The sequence below is a fragment of the Brassica rapa genome, chromosome A08, assembly GCF_000309985.2.
Source record: "Brassica rapa cultivar Chiifu-401-42 chromosome A08, CAAS_Brap_v3.01, whole genome shotgun sequence".
Taxonomy (NCBI): Eukaryota; Viridiplantae; Streptophyta; class Magnoliopsida; order Brassicales; family Brassicaceae; genus Brassica; species Brassica rapa.
In genome coordinates this window covers 8296753-8324029 of record NC_024802.2, presented here as the reverse complement: position 1 = coordinate 8324029, position 27277 = coordinate 8296753, and the positions used below count along the sequence as shown (strand labels likewise).

Sequence of the window (27277 nt, the reverse complement as noted above, 5' to 3'; positions counted from 1 at the left end):
TTTTGGAGGCGGTGGATTCAGAAGATCTATGGATATGGCACGCATTTTTTGGAGCGCCAGGTACTTGTAACGATTTAAATGTACTTGACCAATCACCAGTATTTAATGACATTATTTACGGTCGAGCTCCCGAACTGAAGTACAATGTCAACGGAAGGGAGTATAATTTAGCTTACTACCTGACGGATGGCATTTACCCCGAATGGGCGACATTTGTTAAATCCATCCCACGACCACAACACCCGAAATATCGTTTGTTTGCAGAACATCAAGAAGGTGTGCGAAAAGATGTTGAGCGTGCATTCGGAGTCCTCCAATCTAGATTCGCGATAATTAAAAATCCATCTCTTTTATGGTCGAAAGGTAAAATAGCATATATTATGCGAGCATGTCTCATACTCCATAATATGATTGTTGAAGATGAACGAGATTCATACACTCTCGAACAAGAATTGGAACAAGAAAATGGAACCGGAACTACTCCGGGTCGTTCGTTTTCAGTAAGTATGGCTTCAAATCTCGAGGGTTTTGGTGATGGTCACACAAGAATTCGTGATAGACAAGCACATCACCAATTGAAAGAGGATTTGATTGAGAATATATGGAATAAATTTGGATATTAAACTTTGTATTAATTAAATAAAATGTTTGTTTGTTTAATTAAATAATATGTTTGTTTCATACAAATTTCCAATTGTATTTTGTGTTTTTTTTTTTTTGGAATCAATTTTAAAATAAGTTTTTTTGTTACATTATTTAATTAATTTTATTTGGTTAAGCACACCCTTAATTAAGTGATCTCCCTTTGAGGATGTCCCATGTTCCTAGCCTAAATACAATATTATACTACTATTTTCACTCTAAGCACACACCTAACTGCTCCCCCTTTGAGGATGCCCTTAGTATTTCTGCGTCTAATTTCAGTCTCTTTCTTTTAATCAAAATATTGTTGAAATTTTAATTTTTTTTGGTGAAAACTAATGGTCTAAAAGTAACCGAGTATCTGGTAATAGAAAAATTAGATTGATAGTTGTATACAGTTTAACAAAGGTTCAGGTTGTAGAAAACAAAGGTTCAGGTTGTAAAAAAAATCAAAGTTTCATATGTTGTGTAGACAAATGCGAATTTTAATGAATAAGTGATCAATATCATATGTGATTAGTAAGAAAATATCTATATTATTTTTTCGACTTTGAGTACTCAAGTTAAAAGTTATATTGGTTAAAGTTATTAATACTTTTAATGAACAATTAATTTTTTTTATATAACTACAATATTATAATTAAACAATTTCTTCCAAAAAAATAAAAACGTGCTTTAAAAGTTAGTTGACTAAACTATAACTAAAATATACGAAGGTTGACTTACTAAACCTACTATCATGATTGAATAATACTAATATTATTTATGTTTGCTAATATATAATTAAACTAGTATTCTATCCCGTACTGCGTACGGGGAAAGAAAATGATTGGAGTTAAAATAGTATTATTTGTAGCAAAAATTGATTGTCGATCGGATGTTAATTCTCCGTGTGGTGCAATACTTGAGTTCTATTAGAATGATACTAACAATCTGTTCTTCTTTTTCTTGACGGACAAAGTGATATTATAATTTTCAAATTCATTTTATTTGATTGCAAGGTTTGTGTAGTCTTTGGTATGTTTCTCTTACAACAGTTAACAGTGTTAGTTCCCGTGATCATTATGCTTATATATACATAAACTAATTCATGTATTATAAAGCATTACTAACCGTGGAATTTCATATATATATAACACACACGTTGCCGATGTACTTAAATTTAACTAAAGAAGAAAAAAAACTTGATTTTCAGCTCCACCAAAGAGTTGATTTTTTCTTTGTTCACACCACCAAAGAATTGATATGTACTTGCTTGATAGATACAAAGCCGTCTTCCTCTAACAGTACAAACTTTTGGTTCTTGGGCACAAAAAAAACACTATAATACGGAAAATCCATTTGCCGTCAACTCTTCAAATGTCTTCTACTTTGGACTCTTCATATATTCTTGAATTTTTTGTTTTGAACGTTTGAAGACATTATATTTTATATAGAAAGGAATATATTTCTAGTTATATAGTATAATTTAAAAAAACCAATAAATAAACGAATAATATATACTTGATATTCAAGTAGCCTTTCAAAAGAAATCACAAAATGATAGTGTTATCTCATGACTGTTATTTTAATTTTGCAAAAAGCAAATATTAATCAGAATGAATTCATGTAAAATATGATATTTTTTAGATAAATGTTTAAGTAGAATACAGTACTTATACCTGTAATTTCATTTTGTTAATAGTATTTTTTGTATAGAGATTTTCTACTCTTTCCCCATCTTTTAAAATCTGCATGAATCAATCATATTTATTAGTCATGTAATATAATTTCTTCTAGCATGCAAATGCTACAAACTAAATAGAGATTTTTGAAGACCAGCATAAGAGACATAAAATTTGTAGTAAATCCAAAATTATTTGCGTAAACTGATAACATATACAAACAAAATTATTCACTCTTCTTTTGGAAATAAGAGATTAATGAAGCAAGTGAAGATGAATGATGAGTAGAAGTATAGGACACTTGGAGCTGTCAATTCATCCATTCCAATAGATTCAACATCACAGAAACCTGAAAATCATACAAAAACTCAATTGAATATGCTGCAACGTGCAAAGTTTACAGAAGTCAGAATGTTAAATAGTTGAAAAAGAGCACTTAAGATTATTCAAAAGGATTGAACATAAAACCAATTTGATGTCTGAAAAGTACATAACTAATATAAATTGGTCATACCAAAATATCTGAGACTGCTCAGTCGCGCCTGCTTCTGAAAATTTCCACTCACCATACAAAGCATCTTCTTGTTCTTTTACACTGCACAAAAAGTAAAGAAGTTTTAAGAATGATCAATTTCCTTGTCTGGTGTCTCCTGTTCATTAGCACATTTACAATTAAAAAATTGTGTACATGAGGAAAAAAGTATAACCTTGACCTTTTCGAAGAAAACATTATGTGAGCAAGTGAGGTCTGAATGATAAAAATCATAGCAAAAATAGAAAAAAGAGTAAAATCTAAAAAGATTAATGGAGAGTAGAATAAGATAAAATATGCTATGAATTAACAAATTTTCTCTGAGAATAAGCTTTGCATGTCCACATCGAGTTTGTGGATTACTGGATTAGAGAAGGAGAAAAAAGTGTTTCTTAAGCAACCTGCAATAAAAGAATAACCTTGCACAAGTCTAAATGATATAGTGGAAGTAGTTAGTTATTCGGAAAATGCTAGATCGTGGAGGTGTGGACTTGAGAGAATATTTTTGATTTTCTTGTAAAAACTTATATTACGTAAGTGAACGTTTAGCCATTTACATTTTAATTTTTTAATTTTTTTAAAAATTTTAAATTATGTGGCAAAATGCTAGAATATAATTGGTTGAGTGACTTGTGCTTTAGTATATAAAGGATTGAATATTGATCATTTTTATAATTATCATTATCTAAAATAGTTTATATTGTGTTACCAAAGTGTTATTTTCTATCACAAATTTTTAAGATAGTTTCGTGAATAACATAAAACTCTTTTGATAAATACGTACTTACACATGATATACACATTATTCTTTCACTAAATCTGATTTTACACAGGGTTTGACGGCTCCGTGGCGACAAGATTGGCGATTTGTTAAATGGTTCATTTAGCACGCAGTTGAGCTTTGTCCAGATTGACCATTTTAATTTTGAGCATTAATGTGGTTGAGAATGGGCAATCGTCCAAAATATTTCCGAAGACCAGAGACAATGTCATAAACACAGATCCATGAACGTCCAATAGTATTTATTATAATTTTAACTATTAATTAATAATTTTTTATCTCCAAAACATTGAAATTATGTTTTAAAACTATTAACCTATGTTTTCCGTCAAATCTGTAAAATAATATTTTCCCGTTAAAACTGTAAAACTACATTTTTCGCCAAAAACGTAAAACTACATTTTCTCGCTAAAGAAATTGTTTTGCCGTCAAATCCGTAAAATCATATTTTCTCATCAAAACTGTAAAATTATGTTTTTTTGCCAAAATTAAAGAATTATATTTTTCCATCAAAACTATAAAATTACGTTTTTCCTTCAAAACCATAAAATTGTGTTTTCCGCCAAATTAATAAAATTTTCTTATCCCGTCAAATCCATAAACTACATTTCTCCCCCCAAAACCATATAATTATGCTTTCCCGTCAAAACCAAACAATTATGTTTTCCACCATAACCATAAAATTGTGTGTTTCTCGCCAAAACCGTAAAAATACGTTTTTCCTCAAAATTGTGAAATTTCGATTTTCATCGAAACCGTAAATTTTGATTTCCCACTAGAACAATGTTTTTGGCCAAAACCGTAAAACTACATTTACTTGTCAAAGCTGTAAAACTAAATTTTCTTGTCAAAATCATGGAAGTATGTTTTTGAGAGGCTCATGGACACCCATTGTCGATTTGGTCTTTGCCGAGTTAAACCATGTACCAGTTAGTCTTTTCTCCAATTAGCCCATTTTTTAATTGGGCACATCCACAACCCGTCCAAAATGAATTGGATTGGGTTAGCCCACAGACGGCCTGACCATTTGATAGCTCTAATCACACTTTTCTTTATGACTGTGTTGACGAAAGCTGCAACAACGAGCTGACCTAGTTGATACGGAATTGCGACGACTCCCTCTTCATCTATGCCATTTGTTCTCTTCGTCAATCTAAAATTCCTTTGGATGTAGATTGTGTGTTGGATATGCCCTAGAAGCCTTCAACCCTGTCTCAAGAATCCATTAATTCTCCTAGTTTTTTCAGACCATCGATTCCAAATAACAAGATTGTGTTTCAGTTGGGAAAGTCTCAATCCATCTCCTGTCGCCTTCTTTCAGTGGATGTTTCAATGAATTCAGTGTCTTCACCGCCTTTATGATCTAACACCTCGTTGTTATCTTGATTTGCTTATTTTACGCCATCAATGTGAAGTACATTCGCAGTGGTTGCATTGGTTCACTTTCATCCTCCTCTTCCTGCAATATATATATATATATTGTTACGAAAATCAAGTCCCACCTAGTTGTTCAAGGACGAAGAGAGTAGTGTTTCCCATTTATACCTAGTCTTTCCACACTGTATATGTAGTGATTTCAGTTACTATCTACTTCTATCTACGTGAAATATGTACCGTTGCATGAGCTGTCACTATGGGAGAGCTTTCAGTCGGTTCCACTGAGAGAGGTTTCATTCGCCCCCACTAGGGGAACATAGATGGTGACAACCATACAACTCTTTTGCCCTTTTCTGTCACACTCTGATCTGGTCGGAGAAATCAGTTCCGATATGAATTTCTTCGATACCCCCTTTCTACGACTACAACACATACACCCACCAACCATGTATTTTCCCTTTTAGAAGTTCAAGTCCACAAATCAAATAGGAACACAAAAAAAAACTAAATCACTGTCGAAATGATTTATGTGGATGAGGGAAAGTGAAGAGACAAGTAAATAAGGCTTGGAATTTGGGATTGGACTCGACCGAGTTGGATGGTTTTACTTAATTTTGGGACCCAATTGCAAATTTTTTAATCGAATGGGTTGGATTTTAATTTTATTTGTTGGTTTTTGAAATGGGTTGATATTTTCTGGTTGGATGATGTAATATCTTCAAATTTTCATGGTTGCAACTGTCATTTAGCACTTTAATTGGGGATATTTAAAATAAAATTTTCAGTTTGAGGGGCATCCATCCAGTGTTCGGGTAGTTATTCTCACAAGTATGAAGTTGGTGATTATTTCACTTGTTAAAAATAATTTTCTGCTGATAAAAAAAAAATTTCTTACTCCAATCGAAATAGAGATGCTTTTTAGATACTGTAGTTACAAGTTATATTGGTCTCAATCTTGAACTCTCTTATGGTCATCACTTTCTTGACGAGTATTTTCCTTGTGATATTCTTGAGGACTGGTAGGCAGAATTTGACCCGTTATGAGGAGCTGGACAAGGATGCTCAAGCTCATATGAACGAAGAGTTGTCTTGGGTGATGTTGTGTGGGCTCCATCAAACAATTCGCTCTTGTGTGCAGATTCTTGGCATGGTTCTTGTAACTATCTTGTTTGATATTCGTTGGTTCACGTGGAACACGTTACGGGTATACTCTTCTTATGCATCATTCTTGGTATTGATGATGGTTACGTCTCTGTTCGTCATTGGCGAACACCCTGGATGAATGTTTGTTGCATGGAAAGCTGCTTGCTTTTTTGGGTATTGCGTTTTCTGATACATCCCTCTATGGGTTAGCCACAATACTGGAGGACATTCCTTTTTTTTTTCTATTTGTCATCCTCATCCTCATGTGGTTTTGCATCTCACTCTAATCAGTGGTTATTTTGGAGTCTCACATTAAATTTTCATTTCGAACCAAATAAATCTCTCAAAAAGTCGCAGTCCAAAAATACCCATCATGGCTTTTCGTTTTTGGCGCTGGAACACTTCCATTTGGGACCTTATTCATCGAGCTTGTTTTCATCGTGGCCAGCATCTAGATGGGCCTTTTCTACTAAGTTCCTCTTTGTTATCATGATCCTTCTTGTGGTGGTATGTGATGAGGTTACATACATTCATTTATGTGTAGAAGACTACAAATGGTGGTGGAGATCTTTTTTGCATTAGAATATGTACAGCTTTATATATTCTATAAATTATCTCGGTTTCAACATCAAGAGCTTGAGTAGACCCGTTTCAGCGACTCTTTATCATGGATATTCTCTCGTCATTGTCTTGGCTATTATGCATGCGACAATTACTATTGGTTTCATGTCGTGATTCGTGCATTAATTGTTTTTTTTTGGGTGAAACTTTGCTAAGGATTGGAGGCTCACGGTTTAAGGAGGCTGTTTAAACTTCTTGAAGATGAGAAATACTATGCAATCCAGAGGTTCATAGTAGATGTCATTTTGAACTTTTAATTCTTTTTTTGAATTTTCATATTCAATTCTTTTTTTGAATTTTCATATTCAATTCTTTTTAAATATTAAAAAAAAAAATTGATTTGAAAATGAAGTGGGGAACAAGGTTGATTGTTTGCAGATTCTAAACTAGTTTTTGGTTTTTGATTTTGTAAAAGCCATTATTTTACCAATCAAGATTTTATAAAAATAGATTTCCTAAAAAATAGGGAAACCAGATTTTGGGTTAACTACCTATTTTCAAGTAAAAACCAAAAACCATGTTTTGTTGCTTTTCTAAACTATGTACGTGGGTTTTGTAAATTTTTTTTTTTTGTTTCTTATTAAACTATTTCCATATTTATATATTAATATAAGCAAATATTAATAAGAAAGGGTTAAAGTGATAAATAGTAATTATTCCAAATCATTAAAGTTAAATAAAATATTTTACATCTAGAATCTAATATGAAAAATAAAATTCTTATACAAAGTTTAAATTAACATAATTATTTATTTTTAATTTCAAAATAAACAAATGTAAATATTTTTACTGATAATATGTAGATATTTATTTTTGATTTATTAAACTAAAAGATTCTCTATATTTATTAAACATCACTTTAAGATCGAACTATTGATATTTATTTATATATTTGAATTTCGTAAATTTATTTACTTCTAGCACAATTTTTAAAATGTAATTAATTTTTATTTAGTTTGTTTTTAAAAATAATGATTAATTGTGTATTGTCATATAATATATATGAATGTAGGTTCATTCATTTATATCAGTTCAAGACAAAGAATAAAATTATTTTATTATTTTTTAAACATTTTCTAAGATAAATAAATTTATCTTACTGTGGTAAAGTATGTAATATTTCTTATTTTTATAGTAAGTCAAATTTTGTTATTAGTATTTAGTATATCTCAGCTTGAAACAAAAATAATAAATTAATATAGTTAAACCAAAAATTAAAAAAAATATTTATTATTTTTAATTTTAGAAAAACCAAAAAAATTACAGAAAAATAACGATAGAAATCAATGAATAAAAAATATTTTAGTATTTAAACACAATTTTATTTTCTGTTTACAGTTTTTTTTTTAAATACTATGAATAATATTTTTATTCTATTAGTTTTAAAATCAAAATCAAAAACTAAAAACTAAAATCTAAAACAACCATTCATGCTTTTCAAAAAACCAAAATCTACTGCAAAATCAAAAACCAAAAACTAAAATCTAAAAACTAGAAACTAAAATCCAAAAACCAGAAACTAAAATCTAAAAACCAGGAAAACAATCATCACCTAAAATCCAAAAACAAGAAACTAAAATCCAAAAAACAGGAAAACAATCATCACCAAAGTCATTTCGGGAAATCAATAAAAATTGGAATGATACTGAGAAATGTTCCATCTTTTAGAACAAAAAATAAACTAATTGGTTGTGGTTGTGGGAAAGACTCTGTTTAAGAAGGAGGGGCCTCTGCCAAAAATATATGTGGTGGCCGTTAAATGAAAGATTTTGTATTTGATCAAAGGGAGGAAGAGAGAGAGAGAGAGAGAGGCTTTGACGATGGCGTCTCTTTCTCTCTGCTCCGCTCACTTGTCTTCAACTCCGTCTCGCTCCTCTCTTCCCACTTCATCGCTGCTTTCTCCTCCTCTGTCTCTTTTCCAATCACCGATCATCCGTCGCAATAGTAGTATCTTCTTCACCGTCACCCCACGCCAGATTCCTCAACCCTTCCCAACATGCACTTCTCTGGTTACCTCTATTCAATTATACAACTCAATTTCATGGCCGAATTATATAAACGTGTTTTTTTTTTGGGATTTCATAGGTAAAGTGTTGTGTAAAGGAGCCATTGAAGGTGATGATTTCGGGTGCTCCAGCTTCAGGCAAAGGCACTCAATGTGAGCTCATCGTTCAAAAGGTAAAGCATGCTACTAAGAATGGTTTTAGAGTCTAATCGCACTTGTCATAACGCAACTCTTATTTATTAAAACATATTCTACCACAACGTGTGTGTGTTTGGTTAGTTAGTTGACTACATATGTTTTGAACGCTTCTGTAACTAATCCTTTGAAGAAGCTAAAACAGCTTCAAAACACTGAATTAAACCACTGGTATATACTCTTCGATGGTCTCTTGTCTTATAGTTTCTGACACCTGGTAGCTTCTCTCTGGAGTGGCGTGACTATGCATATGCAGTTACAATTCTCTATGATACTGAACAATGCACATAAAACGCTTAATGTGCATCATTAAATATTTTTTTGAATATTGAGCTGCACCATGCAGTTTGGTTTGGTGCACATATCAACGGGGGATCTCTTGAGGGCAGAGGTGTCATCTGGGACAGAGATTGGGAAGAAAGCAAAAGAGTTTATGAACTCGGGTAGTTTGGTTCCCGATGAGATTGTTATAGCGGTACTGATGATTTATTACTTGATTCCCATGTATAAATTGTTTTTACTATTCTTCGTCTGATATCTTATCCTCCACACTTTTTCTATAGATGGTGGCAGCAAGATTATCACGTGAAGATGCTAAAAAGAATGGATGGCTTCTCGATGGATTTCCACGGACTTTTGCTCAGGCGCAAAGCCTGGACAAACTAAACGTCAAACCTGACATTTTCCTCTTATTAGATGTACCTGAAAAATCACTCTCCTCAATTATTGTTAAAAGGCAATATATCAATGGATATATGTATCTTTGCTTAAATGCCAATTCTTAATGACAGGTTCCTGACGAAATTCTAATCGAGAGATGTGTTGGTAGAAGGTTGGATCCAGTGACTGGAAAAATTTATCATATTAAAAGTTACCCTCCCGAATCAGACGAAGTTAAAGCAAGACTGGTTATGCGCCCTGATGATACTGAAGAAAAGGTTTTTGCCTTTTGGATTTGTTGCTTGCTTGCTTTCTCAAATGTTTAAGCCTTACTCACGAGGCTGTTTTTGTTGAAGGTAAAAGCACGTCTGCAGATATACAAACAAAATTCGGAAGCTATTATTTCCGCTTACTCAGATGTTATGATCAAGGTAGTGGACTATTTTGTTTCTTTCTCACTTTTCTGGTTCAATAAAGTGTTAGGAACTTATTATTGATCTCTGTTGAATACAGATTGATGCAAACAGGGCAAGAGAAATGGTTTTTGAGGAGACCCAGACTCTTCTGTCTCAGATAAACCTAAATAGAATGATAAAGACTGGCAAGTAGTCACACATTTCTTTATAAATATATGTTTTCAGTACCTGCAGTCTTAACTTTATTAGATCATTCAGAAAATACTTTTTCTTCCTTCCACAGAAAGTCAGAAACAACCCTCTTTTTGGTGTTCTTACCGTTTTTGAATCAGGCCTTGTTAACAATAGACTCTTAGATACGTTTGATGGTCGATCTTTACAATTTTAGGACTAAACTACTCCTTCTATTTCTTGTTTTCATGCTAGCGATTCTAATTAATAAACAGGTCCTTGCAGATAAAGCATCTCCTGTTCAGGTCCTTGAACAATACCCTAGCTAGCAAGTAAAATTTGAGCTGATCTTATTTATCTAAGATTTTTTTTCCTTTTTTTTTCAGGATAACTGGAGAGGAATACCGACAAGATTGAATAACATTCCTCACTCGAGGGATATCAGATCTTATTTTTATGAAGATGTTCTGCAAGCCACAGTTAGGTCGATCAAAGATGGAAACACTCGTCTTCGGGTGAGGACAATCCTCAGGAATCTTAAGTTTGTCTGTCTTTATTTGACAATTGACTGGACTGATGTGTTAGAAATGAATAGGTAGACATAAATATCCCTGAGCTAAATCCTGAAATGGTAAGTTATTCGTTTTACTAGCTGTCTTATTATATAGTTTTTAATTTTATTTAACAATCATGAGCTATTTGTGATATACGTAGGATGTTTACCGGATAGGAACCTTGATGGAACTGGTGCGAACTCTTGCTTTATCATTCGCAGATGATGGAAAAAGAGTGAAGGTAAGACATGACATGGTTGTCTGAAGACTTTTGAAATTATTTGTTTCATTAAGCTTCTTTCCTCTTCCAGGTTTGTGTTCAGGGGTCAATGGGGGAAGGTGCACTCGCTGGAATGCCACTGCAGTTGGCGGGCACTCGAAAGATTTTAGAATATATGGACTGGGGTGATGATGAAACTTTGGGAACTTTCGTCAAGCTTGGCGCAATTGGTAACATCCGAAACTGAGAGTACTTTTCAAGATAAAACCATGTTTAACCACAAGAAAATCTTACAGAACTGCACCAATCTTCAGAATTTGTTGTGTGTGGAAAATTTTGATGCATAATCAAGTTGGATACAAATGATCCTGCTATATATTGATTCTCAGGTGGTAAAGAAGTTGATGAAGAAGACGACATTTTCATCTTAGTGGCTCCACAAAATGCCGTTGGAAACTGTATTATAGATGTAAGGAGCTTAAAACTTCTACTCATTTTCATTCACTTCAACGTATTAATTACTACATTTGGTTAGGATCTACAAGCGATGACTACTGCTGCTGGTAAGAGGCCAGTTGTACTTATCAATCCTCGCCTCAAGGTACATTTTTCTACTTGCATTTTTTGATAAAGAGGGCTATCTGGTAAACATCACTCTCTTGTGGGTAATATACATTGTTATTCAGGACTTACCCGCTTCAAGTGGCATAATGCAAGTAAGCACACACATAGTGATTTACACAAAACCATCTGAAAGTTAGGTTGCTTATCGTTATTAGTTTTGTGTCTCAGACAATGGGCAGGGAAAAAAGGCTGGAATACGCCTTAACATTTGACAACTGCTATGTATTTCGGCTACTTTATTATGCTGGAACACAATACCCGATTATGGGCGCTCTAAGGTACCTTTTGGATGTGAATATAATATCAAGAAACCCACGAAAATCGAGTCTGAATCTTTTAAATTTAATATGGTAAGGATGTCTTATCCTTATCGGTATGAGCTTTACAAGAGGGTGACTGAGGAAAATGGAAAAGAAAAGTATGTATTGATATCAACATACTCGGAAAGGCCAACCCCTGACCAAATCAACGATGCCTTCTCTGGAAAATCTCGGTAAATTATTGTGTACCAATGGTGCTTGCTGTTCGGTTTATTAATAATTAACTAATAAGGATTTTCCACATACAGGGAGGAAAGCAAGAAGCCTTCAGGAATCTGGTAATTAAAAACTCCCACATTACTTAAAGCATTTTAAATAATGATTCATGTATGTGTTCGTGAAGCTGAATGTGAATGTGAGGAATACTTTTGCAGGGGGTTCCTAGGCAGCGGATTTTTCTAGAGGAGGGGAAGCTAAATTTGTGTGATACTACTTTTGGCCCATTTTATTAGGTCTCAATGTTTTGATGATCTCAATGTAGGCCACATCAAATATTGTGATTATTAGTCTCACACAACCAAAGAGTAACCTAACTTTGGTTCACTATGGCCGAGAACTTAGTCTACAAGTTTTCAGAACCTCCCCAGTTATGCTGATAAGTTTTCATTTAGGTCTGTTGCACCATAGACTACAATCCAGGAAGTGGGAAGATTGATCTATAAGTTTACTGAGAAGAATATGATCTTAAAGCCGTTACTTGTCATTTCTATTCGCAGACGGGTTTTAAGTGCTTTGTTGTTGCCAATACAGATTGATGCACCAGGTTAGATATGGCTAATTTTAGCTGTAGCTGACTTACAAAAATCATTGGTACCAGAATATGTCATTTAAGACAAGGGTGGTTCAAAGGTAGAAACTGTGGTGAGATATCTATGGCTTCCACCAAAGTGTAATGTGTGTCAGAGGGCACAAAGTAACTGTCTGTTTAGCAAAGTATCTGACTATTTTACAAAAGAATTAAGTCAAGGAAAGTGCAAGTTGCAAATGTTTTCTGTTATGGATCAGCGTGGTTCTCCTCCTTCTTGTCTTGAACTCATAGTCTCCAGTTACAATGAGGATCATCACTCATAAATTTGGACATTTCCTAGCCATTTGTCCTCTTCCCTAACATGTGATAACATTAGGCTAACCGCAGCCATGGCATCTTTAATGGCTTTGAAACTACTTTGTTCCAATGTAGTTCCCTTTTGGGGTTTAGGCTTCTTGCTTCTTGAATCTTGATTTAACATATATTATAGCCTTTACTTTGTCAGTGTTCTTGGTTGGTGTTTGAATGGGAAAACTGCCAATTTCGACCCAAACTATTTCAGTCGTGCCAAATACGACCCGAACAATTGAGCAGTGCCAAATACGATCTCAACTCAATTATAATTCAAAAAAACTACCCGAACTTCTTAAAACGTGCCTAAATCTACATTGAATCTAACAGAAGTTAGTCAACCGTTAACAAGATAAAACGACGTCGTTTGATATACGAAGAAAAGAGCCAATTTCGACCCCAACACTCTCAATCGTGCCAAATAAGACCCGAACAAATGGTCAGTGCCAAAAATGACCTCAACTCAATTATAATTTAAAAAAAAATTATCCAATTTTTTCTAAAACGTGTCTAAATGTACATTAACTCTAACAGAAGTTAATCAACTTTTAACAAAGATAAGACGATGTTGTTTTGATATATGTATTTTTTAAAAAAATATGTTCATTTCGGGATTCAAATCCGTGCTGGGATATCCTTTTAAAGGGGCACACTAACAGGGTAAATTGAGTTGAGGTCGTTTTTGGCACTGACCATCTTCGGGATTCAAATTAAATTTGTAACACGTTAATGTATTTATATCTAGTTGTTAGTGTGCCCATTTAAAAGGGTATCACAACATGGTTTTAAGATTCCATAAAATACTATTACAAATTTGAAATTATATAAACTATTATTATTCTTCATCTTATCCAATCTAAAAATTTTGGTGACAATTTTTTCTGATTTATATAAATACATTAACATGTTTTTCTTATTTATCATATCTTTAATAAAATTATATCTTACTAAAATATAAATAATAAATATTTATTATTATACGATCTTAAATATGCTTACAACTTTGAATTTATTTATACAATTTTCTTATATAAATTATTTTTAATTTTTAAAATTAAGTGGAAATTTTTTTAGTTTTCAAAGTTGATATTATATATTTTGATATTTTGTTCAAAAATGTTAAGAGGCCTTTTACCTTTCTTTCACTAAGATATGTTGTACAAAATATTAGACAAATTAAACAATAACTAAAATATATAAAGCAATCACCAAAGTTTTAAATTAGATAAGATGAACAAGAATAGTAGTTTATATAATGGAGAATTTCAATTTGTAATAATATTTCAAAAAATTATTTTAGTCTAGTTGTTAGTGTGCCCCTTTAAAAGGATATCCCAGCACGGATTTGAATCCCGAAATGAACATATTTTTTAAAAAAAATACATATATCAAAACAACATCGTCTTATCTTTGTTAAAAGTTGATTAACTTCTGTTAGAGTTAATGTAGATTTAGACACGTTTTAGAAAAAATTGGATAATTTTTTTTTAAATTATAATTGAGTTGAGGTCGTTTTTGGCACTGACCATTTGTTCGGGTCTTATTTGGCACGATTGAGAGTGTTGGGGTCGAAATTGGCACTTTTCCTCGTATATAAACGACGTCGTTTTATTTTGTTAACGGTTGACTAACTTCTGTTAGAGTCAATGTAGATTTAGGCACGTTTTAAGAAGTTCGGGTAGTTTTTTTGAATTATAATTGAGTTGATGTCGTATTTGGCACTGATCAATTGTTCGGGTCGTATTTGGCACGACTGAAATAGTTTGGGTCGAAATTGGCACTTTTCCCTTGTTTGAATCCATGTTGATTTGGCTCCACTTCAAAATCCTAGCAAGGTTGTCTCTTCACTTTTCTAGCTATGCGTCAGGCCGTTCAGGAGCTGTGCAACGAGGTGCCCTCCATAATTCTTACTTCTATTGTCTGCTTGAAACCATATGAGGGATCCATGCTACCACCAATAAATTTGCATACTCAAGCAACACCAATTTAGATCCTTCCTTTAAACCTCCATTCTAGATTAACTTTCTCCCTTGCTTACTGCTTACATCTTCTCTAGTGATGGTGATTAGCTAGGCCTTCTGCCATGACGACTCCACGCTTTAGCATATGGGAGATTATTAAGTAAAAGGAATCTCTATTCCTTTGGTTCGACAAGAAGTCACTATTAAAACCTGATGAATTTTTTATTTTTTTTTGGGAACAAGGATACTGGGTTTGTATCTTCTAAAATTTGAGTAGAAAATATTAAATATTGTTAAAAGATAACTACGAAAATAATCAATCCAAAAAGAAATTAACAAATATATAAAATGAACTATGCAAAACTAAACTATCTTAAAAACTTAATTTATGTCCACTTATTTATTATATTAATCTATTTTATACATTATTTTAATTTATATTAAAACTTATTTTAGTTTAAATGAATGCAAAAGAAAAATGATTGTCCACGAAACACACATGATCACAAACTTTGACATAATTAATGTATATGGAAATAATAATTTCTATTTTTTTAGAAAACATTAAAATATTTATTTAATTTTATATATCTGTAGAATAGGGATACAATTATAATTTACCTCTTTAATGAAGCATATTTTTGTCATTTTTACTTGAGAAAAAGACTAGGATAGCACCAAACCAAGTTTTTGTTCCCAAAGTAGCACTCAAGGCTCAAAGTCACAAAAATAGGTTTCATTAAAGAGGTAAATATGCACTTATACCCCTTGGATTAATTAATCCAAACCTTAGGGTTTAGAGTTAAAGGGGTGGGGTTTTGGAATTAGGGTTTAAAATTTTATAAAAAATAAATACTAAAATAAAAAATAAAAATTTTAAAAACAGTTTCAAAAAGTATTTTTAAATTATAAAAAAAAAATTTGAAAAAAAATAAAAAAAAAATTCGAAAAAAAAATTCAAAAAAAAAATTATAAAAATTTTGAATCTAAAAACACATAATCTGAAACTATAAAAAAATAATTTTTTTTCATTTTTTTTATTTTTATTTTATTTATTTTTATTTATTTTTGTTTGTTTATTTAATTTTAAACCAAGGTACTAGGGATATTTTACCCATAATGAATGTCATTTTGTGACTTTCTCCTTCTAGTGCTATTTTTGAGACATAAACTTCAAAATATGCTATTATTGACAATTGCCCTTTTTACTTTCATGTGTTATTTTGATGAAAACATTATCGCTATATTTTGTAAAATTAATTATCATTGATTTAACAATTAAAATTTTATATAATTAAATATGTAGTAAATTATGAATTTTTGTTATATTTAATTTTATATTATACTTATTATTTCATTAAATATTTATTAGTTAATTATATATATATAAGTTAATATTAATTTATCATAACTATTTAATAATATTTAAATATTTAGTTAAATCAGTTAAATAACTAAGTCGTTAATTACCAACAAAAATTAATTTAAAGGTGTGATTATGATTTAGTAGTGATCTGAGAAATGGCAAAAAGCAAACAATAAAATTAGCTAACGTGGCTGATTCGGAGTGGATGTGAGTGAATGATCGTATAGTAGTAGTAGGATAGGAACCAACCAACCTCCATAATTGAGAGCCAAAAAAAGCAGAATCAAGGCGATGACATCGCCTGGGTCGAAGAAAGTGGTTCCCGGGGACGGATCGGAGAAGAATCATTCAGGGAACCTGGGAAGAAGGGGGGATCTCAATGAAAGTGGAAGCAGCAGCAGCGGTGGCGGTGGGGGAGAAGGAGGAGGAGGAGGCACGTTTGAGTATTTCGGACAGGTCTATCATTTGGGTTCGAATAAGATCGGGCACGACTACTGTCATCTCCGTTTCCTTTTCATCAGAGGCAAATACGTCGAGATGTACAAACGGGATCCCCACGAGAACCCAGACATTGTATCATCCTCCTTTACTCCTCTTTTTTTGATTTTGAGATTTACTTTTGGAATTGAAGCTGGCCGCATTTATCATATTTTTGAATTTGATTTATTAATAATTGATTCATTCTGCAATCTTTGATGGATAGTAGTCTCTATCTTTGTCCTTTGTGTAAAACTAAATGTGTTTTGGTTTTCTATTATCTTTTTGTTTGTCTAGAAACCCATAAGGCGTGGGGTCATAGGGCCTACAATGATGGTTGAAGAGCTTGGACGTCGCAAAGTTAGTCACGGGGTAATGCTCTCTGCTTCTCTAGTCAATTGCAGTGTCTGTAGAATACACATCTATTGAATTTGAATTTGAATTTGAATGAGAGTCAGTGATACAACCATATTTTCTGACTTTTTACTTCTTTTATATTTTGTAGGATGTCTACGTCATTAGGTTCTCTAACCGGTTGGACGAGAGGAAAAAAGGAGAAGTAAGTTACATTTCCCTCTTTCCAATAGCTTTGTGTTGTCTGAATCTTTTTCTTTGGAGATGGCCACTAGAAGTTTGTTTAGGAAGGCCTATTGATTTTTTTGTGCGTATTCTTTTGCACACTTGCATGAACCAAACGGTTATATTGTAGAGTAAATGTCTTTGAAGCTACATTTCAACATATAAAGTTAGATGGTTACTGATATGTATGTTTGCCAGACACACTTGCATCATGTAACTTTTTATTCTTCTGTAAACTGTTCTTTAGATTGCTTGTGCTACCGCTGGAGAAGCCATGAAATGGGTTGAGGCTTTTGACGAAGCAAAACAACAGGTATTACGACGACTTCTCTGAAGTTTTCTAGCATCATGTAATGTATGAAGTTTTGTAGTTTATATAGCACACATTTGGCTACTTTTTCAGTGTTCATCTTGTTTGTTGTTATTGGAGCATTATTGGGATGAGGTATCACCAGTTATTTTGTTCAATTCTGATTATTTCTTTTCCGGTTTGGAAGGCTGAATATGCACTATCCAGAGGGGGAAGCACAAGAACAAAATTGAGCATGGAGGCCAAGTATGTTATAATTATCATATGATTAGTGCCTCTGACGTTATTTTTAGAAGCTACGTAGTTCATGTTTTGGAAATATGAGGATCTCTCCAACAAAATATGAATAACAATGTCCTCTATTCTTAACATGTTCAAAGCGTTTTAAATAGTAGAAATCCACTGCTACTCTACGATTTATGAATCACTCTCTATTTTCTTTTGAAGCATTGATCTTGAAGGACATCGACCTAGAGTAAGGCGTTATGCTTATGGGTTAAAAAAGCTTATCCGAATTGGGCAAGGTAATATGCTGCCTTTCAATATTTGTGGGCTCTCTTAGCATCATAAGCATTCAAAAGCAGCAGTTAGATGCTGGTGTCATTTTTCTATTTCATTTTAGTACATCTACTAATTCTGAATGCTTCAAAATTGAGCGTCTAAAATGTCAAAATTTCATTGGTCGGTATCTACTGTATAGTTATGGGTGTTGTAATTCGCGCTTAGTATCGTGCTCCCTGAAGATTGTATTTATTTCTTCATAAAGAGAGATCAACATTGGGTTCAATAATATGTTTTCTTGTATGTTAGTGACATTATGCTCCTATGGCTCTCGACTTTGATAGTCCTGAGTTCCATGCTATGGTTATAATTTAATTTAATTAATAAAGGTTTTATCTAGTAGTTATTCATGTTTCAAGACATCGGTTTCACCTGAAAATTACTTTTCTTTCAAAACAGAGATGTGTGAATATGTTCTTAATTTACAGGTCCGGAGACTCTTTTGAGGCAATCCTCTACCTTGGTTAATGATGTCAGGGGTGATAGTTTCTACGGAGGTGGAGACAATGGAGATGCAATCGAGGCACATGAATGGAAATGTGTTCGTACAATCAATGGTATGCTTGCCGGTAATCTGTATAGCTTTGATATCAAACAATCCACACATTACAAATTATTCATCCAGAGAACCAGAAATGCGCCAGTAGAATGTCCCCACTTAGTTTCATCTACCAATTTTGCATTAAATGTATTTTCATGGTTTCTCCTTTTGACTTTGTATACCTCTCCATCAGTTATACATATGTGTTTTTACAAGACTTAAAATAACCAAAAAGTTGCGACAATACTTGTCCAGTGTTTTTTGGTTGGCCGTTTTTCATTTCTGTAAATCAGAAGGTTATTTGGCAGGATTGTAGTCTTGGGTGTTCAGAATTTCAAGACTATAAGGCCTAAAAGCATCGATATGTTCTTATGATTTCCTTGGTCTTTGGTATATAACTTTCAGTTAAATCTTTTTCTGTATATTGTTTGCAGGTGTTAGGATTTTTGAAGATGTGGCTAACTTCAAGGTATATTTACTTTTATTCTGAAAATATATCTTTAACTATATAGACAGAATAAAAAGATTAAAACCAATGGCATAATAGATTGGTGGTCGATGAGTTACAAAAGGAAGTCATTCGTAATCTCTTTGTACTTGGACATGTGGTATGGGTTAAGTCCATAGCAATTTGTCCGGACCTAAATTCCATGCAAGAGTGCATGTTGCAGAACAGCCTGATCTTAAGAAAGCTATCAAATAAGGGGGAAATTAAGCTGGTCCGACTGAGAAAGCCATTTAGAATGAGTTAGGAGTGGGTTTCCTTGGATGTTAGATTTGAAAGCTGGTGTTGTGTTTGAATCCCATGATGGCCAAGTGCTGTATTGGTTTATAACTTGTAAATGAATGGGCTTTATGCCTTTGCAAGGGAGCTCTCAGTGACTTATTTCCTTTGTTTGCGATGATTCAGAAAAGTCAATTGGTAATTATTACTAAGTGTTGTAAACGCTAGAACAGATTGCACCAGAATAATTGCAATAATTTATGCTAAGGTGTGACAACTAGTTTGTTTGTTTTTTGTTTGCAACTTGTAGTGCACTTGAAATATACTGTAATTGGTTGTATTCAATGCCTGTTTGAATGCTTCTCAGATTGGTCAAACTGAATTTTTCTGTAGGCTGGTAGAGGATTTCTTGTGAAAGCAGTTGCGGTAGTTGAAGCTAGTGCGGATGCTGTGTTCGAAGTGATTTCAAAGCTTGACAAACACCAAAGATACGAGTAAGATCATATTCTTACAGTTATAAGTATCATTTTTTACTTAGATGTTTCTAATTATCAACACAGGTGGGATACAGTAACAGGTGATTCGGAATTGATAGACTCATACGAGGGCCACTATGATGTCATTTACTGCGTATATGATCCTAAGTATCTTTCACGGTATGTTCGTCAACTGAAATTCTGGTTGTCCTTAATGTCACACTGATCGCTCTGTATTATTTAGTGAGAAGGATGTATATATTTTAATGTATTGGTATCTTTCCTCTATGAGGTCTCTGTTTTCACCAGTTTGGACATGTACATATTTTCCGTGTATCACTTAATTCAATGGGTAGATTTACACTTGAATTAAATAGTATATTTTTCAGATGGCAATCAAAGAGAGATTTTATCTTCTCTAGACAGTGGGTTCGTGGGCAAGATGGAACATATAGTAAGTTTTACTCTTTTGTTCTTATATTTCTGATGATGTCTGTTTCGCCTATGCACAAAGGTGGATATTGATTTAAACCCTGACACGTTTAATTGTGAATTGTATTATACTAGCTTAATTTTCTATGTTAATGTTGTTCTTTAATTGCTGAACTAAATACATAAAACGTCAGTTCCCACCTATAAACTCTGTCCCATAGGTTGCAAGATCAAATGCAAAAGAGAGAATAGTAATGTAAAGGAGAATCAATATTGTATTGTTTATTTCATTTTCTTTGAGCTGTAAGGATATCAATAGTTAATCATGTAAGGAAACCTACATCTAGAATCTGAACTTCACAGTTACAGATTTTTATAAATATCTGTTAGCTCACCACTGCCGTCTCGAAATCTTAGTTATTCATCCGTCTCACAGTATCTTTTTTGGACTCATGCGACCTAGAGTCTAATTTAATTCATTATCATTCTTTTGAAAACAGCCATCCATATAATAGAACTACTCCCTTATTCTGTAACTTTGTATGCAGCAATCTTACAGTTTCCAGCAGTGCATAAGAAGCGGCCTCCAAAGTCCGGATATCGACGTACAGATATAACTCGTAAGATATTTTCTTGTGATAGCATTTCTCTATGTAGCATTACCTTCTTTGCTATGATGCATGTCAAGATAAATTCTTCTTGTTAAGACATTTCTACCAAGTGTACTTCGATAGCCAGAGGTTCTTGGTCCTTGTGATTCCTCGTCCTTACATCTCCGCAATAGTGTTAAGTTCTGCAGCTACAACTTTCAGTCAACTAGCTGGTTTAGAGACTAAGTTCTTTAATACTCACAAAATCTAGAACTGACTCGTTAGGCTTGTAAACCATATTGCCTGTGTTGCTGCTTTAGTATTTCATTCTTCTTTCCTATTCCATTTTGACTTTCTTCTTTCTCACTGGATCAGATAATATACATTCTTACCATAGACTTACAGAACGCCTAGAAAGGCATTTTTCCCTCTGCGTTTAAGACCTTACATCTCTCTTCGTTCCTGGTGATTGCAGCATCTACTTGGGAAATCAGAAACTTGAAAAAGCGATCAGATGCAGAACCTCCAAGTTGTCTTGTAACACACATGCTAGAAATCCACTCTAAACGCTGGTGCAAATGGAAGAGAACTAGCTACTCAAAGTTTGAAAAGACTATTCCATATGCATTACTCCTCCAAGTGGCAGGTTAAATGCATGCCTTATCTTCTGTCCATTCATATTTTAGAGTATGAACACTAAAAATGAGTAGGAAGTCGAGATGTGATTTTGTTTTTTTTGTGGTACCGGTAAATATTTATTGAGGGACGGAGACTCATGTGAGCACATCCGAAGATATATCAGTGGAATGATGTAGATTAGCAATCGCAATCCGCACGTGTTTGGGATAAAGGAATGTATCATTTTTCTCTGTTGTAACAAATGGGAAGCTTTTTTTGTGGCACAGAAGTTTATACAATATAGTTGGAACGCTGTTTATAGTAACTGCCTGACCTCCGATTTACATTAGAGATGTCACAAGTTCCACATGAGTTTTGTTTCAATTTCTTGTTAATTGTATATCAGGCCTGAAGGAGTACATTGGAGCAAACCCGGCCTTCAAGTATGAAGCCTCCTCAACTGTTGTACAGTCCAAGTTATCAGATATTCCGAGTGGTGAATATGTAGATGAGGAAATGGAGGAGCAGTTTTATGATGCCACAGACTCATCATCTGATGAGGAGGAAAGCGATGAGGATGATGAGGAGCAGGACAAAAAGGTAACTTGGTTTTGCTTTCTTCTCGTCCATTTATAATATCGTAGTCACAACTATAGAGTAAATAATCACGAATAGAAATACAAATCCCTAAAGCTCTTCTTTATATAAATCAGAATGATTACATTAAAACACCTAAAACTCAGAAAGTGTTTCGCTTTGTATAAAAAAGATAAATACTTCCGAAGCACTTTCTATCTTAGATGAGTCTCGTCACAGCCGAGAATTCATCCCTACTAAATAATATCTTAAATCAGAACCGCCAGTTATAAGCTAGTATTTAAAGTCCATATAAGTATTTGTGTACAGCCCATGAGGTGTGCAACTTGCATGCGAAGTTAGTAATCTGTTGTTTCCATGTTCAAAATAGGAGATAAAAGTCAAACTCAAGAATGTTTCATGGGCAATCGCCAGCCTATCTTTGAAGCAGCCTAAAGGTTCTCTCTTTGCATCTTTTTGTCTAGTCCATTAATCATATCAATGGCTTCATGAGTTGTGTTACAGATTAGAATTTACAACCTCCTTTTTTATTTTGTTTCCAAATCTCAGCGAGTATTGTTAATATATCAGCTCTATTTTGACATCAGCTCCAGGCGCAAGTAATGAATTAGACACTAGTGTTGATCCTGTGGATATCGATCCAAGTCAGATCCAAGGATCCCTGCGCAAAGGAAATGGTGATAAGGACTCAAATTGCTGGAATTCTCCTAGTGGCATGGGGTTTATGATCAGGGGAAAGACCTACCTGAAAGATAATGCAAAGGTAACTTTAAATGCATCGTCATCAATGTGTCAATAGTTGATGTTCCGTAGATGCTCAGGTCCTCCCTGATCCAACCATGTTTCTGAACTTGTTCATATATTTCCATAATGTTATATTTTTCAACTGCATGTATCTAGTTTCCAAATTGATATCTGGTTCTGAAAAATTGAGCTCGTGAATTGGATTATCTGTTTTCATTGAGGTTCCCTCTGTGTTAAACTGCGTGCAAATTTAATAAAATGTTTGATAAAAATTCAAGGTAATGGGTGGGCAGCCCCTTCTGACACTTGTATCAGTGGATTGGCTTAAAGTTGATAAAGCTGTAGACAACATCGCTCTGCATCCGAAATGTCTTGTCCAGGTACCTCAATTTTACTTGTACTTTCTTAGTTAAGGAGTAGTTAAAGAGTGTTGAGAAAAGAATAGACATACAAATTTTGTCTATATACTCTTCCGTGGTTGAAGGAGCCCGATTTGAATTTTTTTTTTGCGTATTTGTAGTCAGAACCGGGGAAAAAGCTGCCGTTCATCCTAGTCATCAATCTTCAGGTGTGAATAATAATACTATATGCAACATAAACTCTATATATCTGTCAATCTTTTCCGTATTATGTGTCGATACATATTTCTTTTGTGAGCTAAACCTCTTGTTCATCTTTGTTTACTTCCTAAGTTACAATATGCCACACGTATATAACTAAAAAGTTTTTGTGTTTTTTTTTTCTTTGCAGGTACCAGCAAAGCCGAACTATTGTTTGGTCATGTACTATGCTGCGGATCGACCTGTAAGCGAGTCTTCCTCGCTTGGAAAATTTGTAAATGGGAGTGACAGTTACCGCGACTCAAGATTTAAGCTGATTCCAAGTATTGTTCAGGTAATGAAACTCTTCTGGCTGTCTCTGAAATATAGTAATTTGATTACATGTTAACAGTCATGGTGAATCACAGGGGTACTGGATGGTCAAACGGGCTGTTGGAACAAAAGCCTGCCTGCTTGGTAAAGCTGTAACCTGCAAGTACCTGAGGAAAGATAATTTTCTGGAGGTATATTAGAATTTTTTTAAAGTGCATGTCGTCCAATAGACACACATGTCTCATGAAATGATGGTATTGCAGATTGATGTAGATATTGGATCATCGGCTGTTGCCCGGAGCGTTATTGGTCTGGTACTTGGTTATGTCACAAGCCTCATTGTTGATCTGGCCATCTTGATTGAGGTTAGTTTTCTGCTAGACTTTATCATAACATCTTTAAAAGGAAAGTGTGATCGCTTTTGAAATTGAACATCTTTCTTCAACTACCAAATGCAAATGCAGGGAAAAGAGGAAACAGAGTTGCCAGAGTATATTCTTGGGACGGTTCGGCTTAACCGAATAGAGCTAGATTCGGCCGTCTCTTTTGAGGTTCGAGACTTGACTGAGTAAAAAACATTTTATATAATTGCAACAGTCACATTGTTGTTCATTGACTCAATTGAAATTAATAACGATGCAGGAATGAAGAACACAGACAATGACTACTAAACATGTGTCTTACGGATCGCTACTACTATTACCCACCCTTTTGGCGAAATATAGACAAACAAAGGGATACCAAAAGATACTTAAGATTTATGTTTCTTCCAAACTTGTGGATTGGATCAGCAAAATTTAATTCAGGGAATATCAAGTCTTCACTTTGACTCTTTATTTAAAACCTTCGGTAATAATACAAAGTGGTATTTTTAAAGATACCCTATGTATGTTTATAAATTTAGAAAGTACCCTTTCTTTATCTTCTTTCTAATAAATAATGAAGCTCTTTCTTAATTAAAAATAAATATTTTTCTTTATTTCAATTAAAATTTACATGTACAATTTAGCGAAACAATGAATAAGTATCATACTGAAATAAATAAATATAAGTGTTTAAATATCTTTAAGTATGCTAGTAGATAAATTAATGAAATTTTAAAAATTATCTTATCAAGCTAAATCTCATTTATAGAAAAATCATTTTACTGTTATTCACTCAATATTTTTTAAAGAGAAATCATTAAATATTTAAAATATTATGAGAATAAACTTTTTATGGGAAAATTGCATTCAAACCATGAGATTGTAAGAAGGAAGCATTTTAAATATTGATGCTCAAAATTTCACGCTTCAAATTAGCCTTGCGATTTCAGTTTTCCGAAACCGAACCGAGCCGTCGGTTTTGGTTAACTAAAATTTTGAAAACCAATTCCGAAATTAATCGAATTAAATTTCGGTTCGATTCATTTTTTGGTTTTTTTTATTTTCACTTTTATTTCCGAAAATAACAAAAAAAAATGGTTTGTGGTTAATTTCGGTATAGTTTTCTAAAAAACTAGGATATTTTTGGTTAAACTCGGTTATTTCGATTAAATTCTGATATTTTCAGTTTTATAATTGAACATCTTTCTTCAACTACCAAATGCTAATGCAGGAAAAAAGAAAAATTAGAGTTGCCTGAGTATATTCTCGAAACGGTTAGGCTTAACCGAATAGAGCTGGCCTTAGCCGTTTCTTTTGAGGTTTGATACTTGACTGAGTAAAAAACATTTTATCTAATTGCAACAATCAGATTGTAGTTCATAGACTCAACTGAAATTAATTATGATGCAAGAATGAAGAACAGCCAATGACTACTAAAACATGTGTCTTATGGATCACTTGGCGAAATGTAGACAAACAAAGGGATAACAAAAGATACTTAAGATTTTTGTTTCTTCCAAACTTGTGGATTGGATTAGCAAAATTGAATTCCGAGAATATAAAGTCTTCATTTTGACTAGTTATTAAACCTTCAGAATAATACAATGGGGTATTTTGAATGATACCCTATGTATGTTATAATTTAGAAAGTACCCTTTATTTATCTTCTTTTTAAAAATCTAGCTCTTTCTTGATTAAAAATACATTTTTTTAATTTAAAATTTACATATTCCATTTAGCAAAACAATAAATAAGTATCATACTGAAAGAAATAAATAAATATAAATGTTTAAATATCTTAAAGTCTGCTGGTAGATAAGTTTATTAAATTTTCAAAAAATATTTTATCAAGCGAAATCTGCATTTATAAAAAGAATTATATTAAAAGAAAAATATTTGAGACTAAACAACTGCTCTCTATCGTTTCTTCTCAAAACACTGTCACTCTAGTTTTCACTGGTTATTTTCGTTACCTGGTGGCTTCGACAGTCGGAATATCTTGTCTATTTATTTATAGTTAAGTAATCAAACAAATTCATGTCGAATTCGACATCAAATATTTTGATTTGGAGAAAATTATGTCGCGTTTATATTTCGATTTGGAGAAAACTAAATCGCGTTTGTTGCCGTCTCACCATTTGTGATCATCCTCGTGTCTTCACCGGTGAATATCAACTATGATGTTAGTCAGATATATATCATCACTTATTCGGACAATCCTTAGGATTTGATTTGGGAGAGAAAATTAAATGATTTTCGTCGATCATTTGACGTGCGTCTCTTCTCCCACCGGGATTGTTATTATCTGATATTGCAATTCCTAGTCCTAAGGAGTTACAAGATCAATGGATTTTCATTGCACATATTGCAAGATATTATAATTCATCGAGGATCTTGACTCGTGCACCTAGAGAATCAGCATAAAAACCGCCATGTCCAGGGTATTTTAATAGATTGACGCAAGATCTACACTCGGGGTTGAAGACATGGTATGCTCTTATTGGGGGTTCCTTTTTGGGTCTGTACGATGGCAAGTGATCTTCATTTTTTTATTCGACTTGCATTCCTTCAAGATCCCCTGGAGTTGAGATAGTGGAAGATGTTAGATTTTGTTACCAAACGAAGAGTTCACTACCAGATACAAAGGGTTTACTCTTCTATGATGAATTGAGGGACACATCTTCTTCAGCCGAGATTACGATACTGAGAAAAGGATGGGCGAGCAAAGGATTTAAAGCAATAAGGAGTTCATAGATTTTTGATAACAAAACATATTGACAATATGGCTTTATTGCTTTCAAAGCGGAAAAAAATCAATGCCGTGGACAGTTACAACAAAGTATGTTATCTCCTGCAGAGGGAGTGTTGGGGATGAACTATGATGTAAAAAATGGATTGCATCCTATGATCTACTCAGAGATACAAGCATTTACTTACAACAATTGAGAAGCACAAGAAAGATCGTACAAGATGAAGAACAAATTAAGGAAAACTAGCGAATCAGCTCATCCTATGAATGAGTTAGACAGCATTGTGTTAA

The 27277-nt window shown here is 33.3% G+C and overlaps 2 protein-coding genes across 7 annotated transcripts; both read left to right on the top strand.

Moving 5' to 3' along the window:
• The first annotated feature begins 8495 nt into the window (after positions 1-8495).
• Positions 8496-12599, top strand: LOC103833738 (adenylate kinase 5, chloroplastic). 4 transcript variants are annotated; one of them, XM_009109806.3, is made up of 19 exons: positions 8496-8769; positions 8846-8938; positions 9307-9435; positions 9524-9658; positions 9752-9898; positions 9977-10051; positions 10134-10221; positions 10493-10512; positions 10594-10722; positions 10803-10838; positions 10922-11002; positions 11073-11211; positions 11371-11450; positions 11517-11582; positions 11668-11697; positions 11774-11883; positions 11961-12098; positions 12174-12203; positions 12300-12599. In XM_009109806.3, the coding sequence occupies exons 1-19, from the start codon at positions 8581-8583 to the stop codon at positions 12325-12327; spliced, it is 1743 nt and encodes a 580-aa protein (XP_009108054.1). In that variant the 5' UTR covers positions 8496-8580; the 3' UTR covers positions 12328-12599. The 4 variants fall into 4 exon arrangements, with proteins under 4 accessions (XP_009108054.1, XP_018509518.1, XP_033132264.1 ...); XM_018654002.2 differs by having other exon boundaries at positions 10463-10512; XM_033276373.1 differs by lacking the exon at positions 10803-10838.
• Positions 12600-16567: 3968 nt separating this feature from the next.
• LOC103833740 (protein ENHANCED DISEASE RESISTANCE 2) lies at positions 16568-27042 on the top strand. 3 transcript variants are annotated; one of them, XM_009109809.3, is made up of 23 exons: positions 16568-16924; positions 17126-17200; positions 17334-17387; positions 17655-17720; positions 17905-17963; positions 18165-18241; positions 18707-18835; positions 19254-19288; positions 19937-20037; positions 20104-20199; positions 20397-20473; positions 21000-21071; positions 21517-21687; positions 22066-22259; positions 22627-22693; positions 22844-23019; positions 23279-23380; positions 23521-23568; positions 23751-23894; positions 23968-24063; positions 24136-24237; positions 24337-24423; positions 24515-24793. In XM_009109809.3, exons 1-23 carry the CDS (start codon positions 16643-16645, stop codon positions 24518-24520), a joined length of 2316 nt encoding a protein of 771 aa, XP_009108057.1. In that variant the 5' UTR covers positions 16568-16642; the 3' UTR covers positions 24521-24793. The 3 variants fall into 3 exon arrangements, with proteins under 3 accessions (XP_009108057.1, XP_033132258.1, XP_009108058.1); XM_033276367.1 differs by lacking the exon at positions 24515-24793 and adding an exon at positions 25649-27042 and having other exon boundaries at positions 16643-16924; positions 24337-24424; XM_009109810.3 differs by having other exon boundaries at positions 16643-16924; positions 20409-20473.
• Positions 27043-27277: the final 235 nt, after the last annotated feature.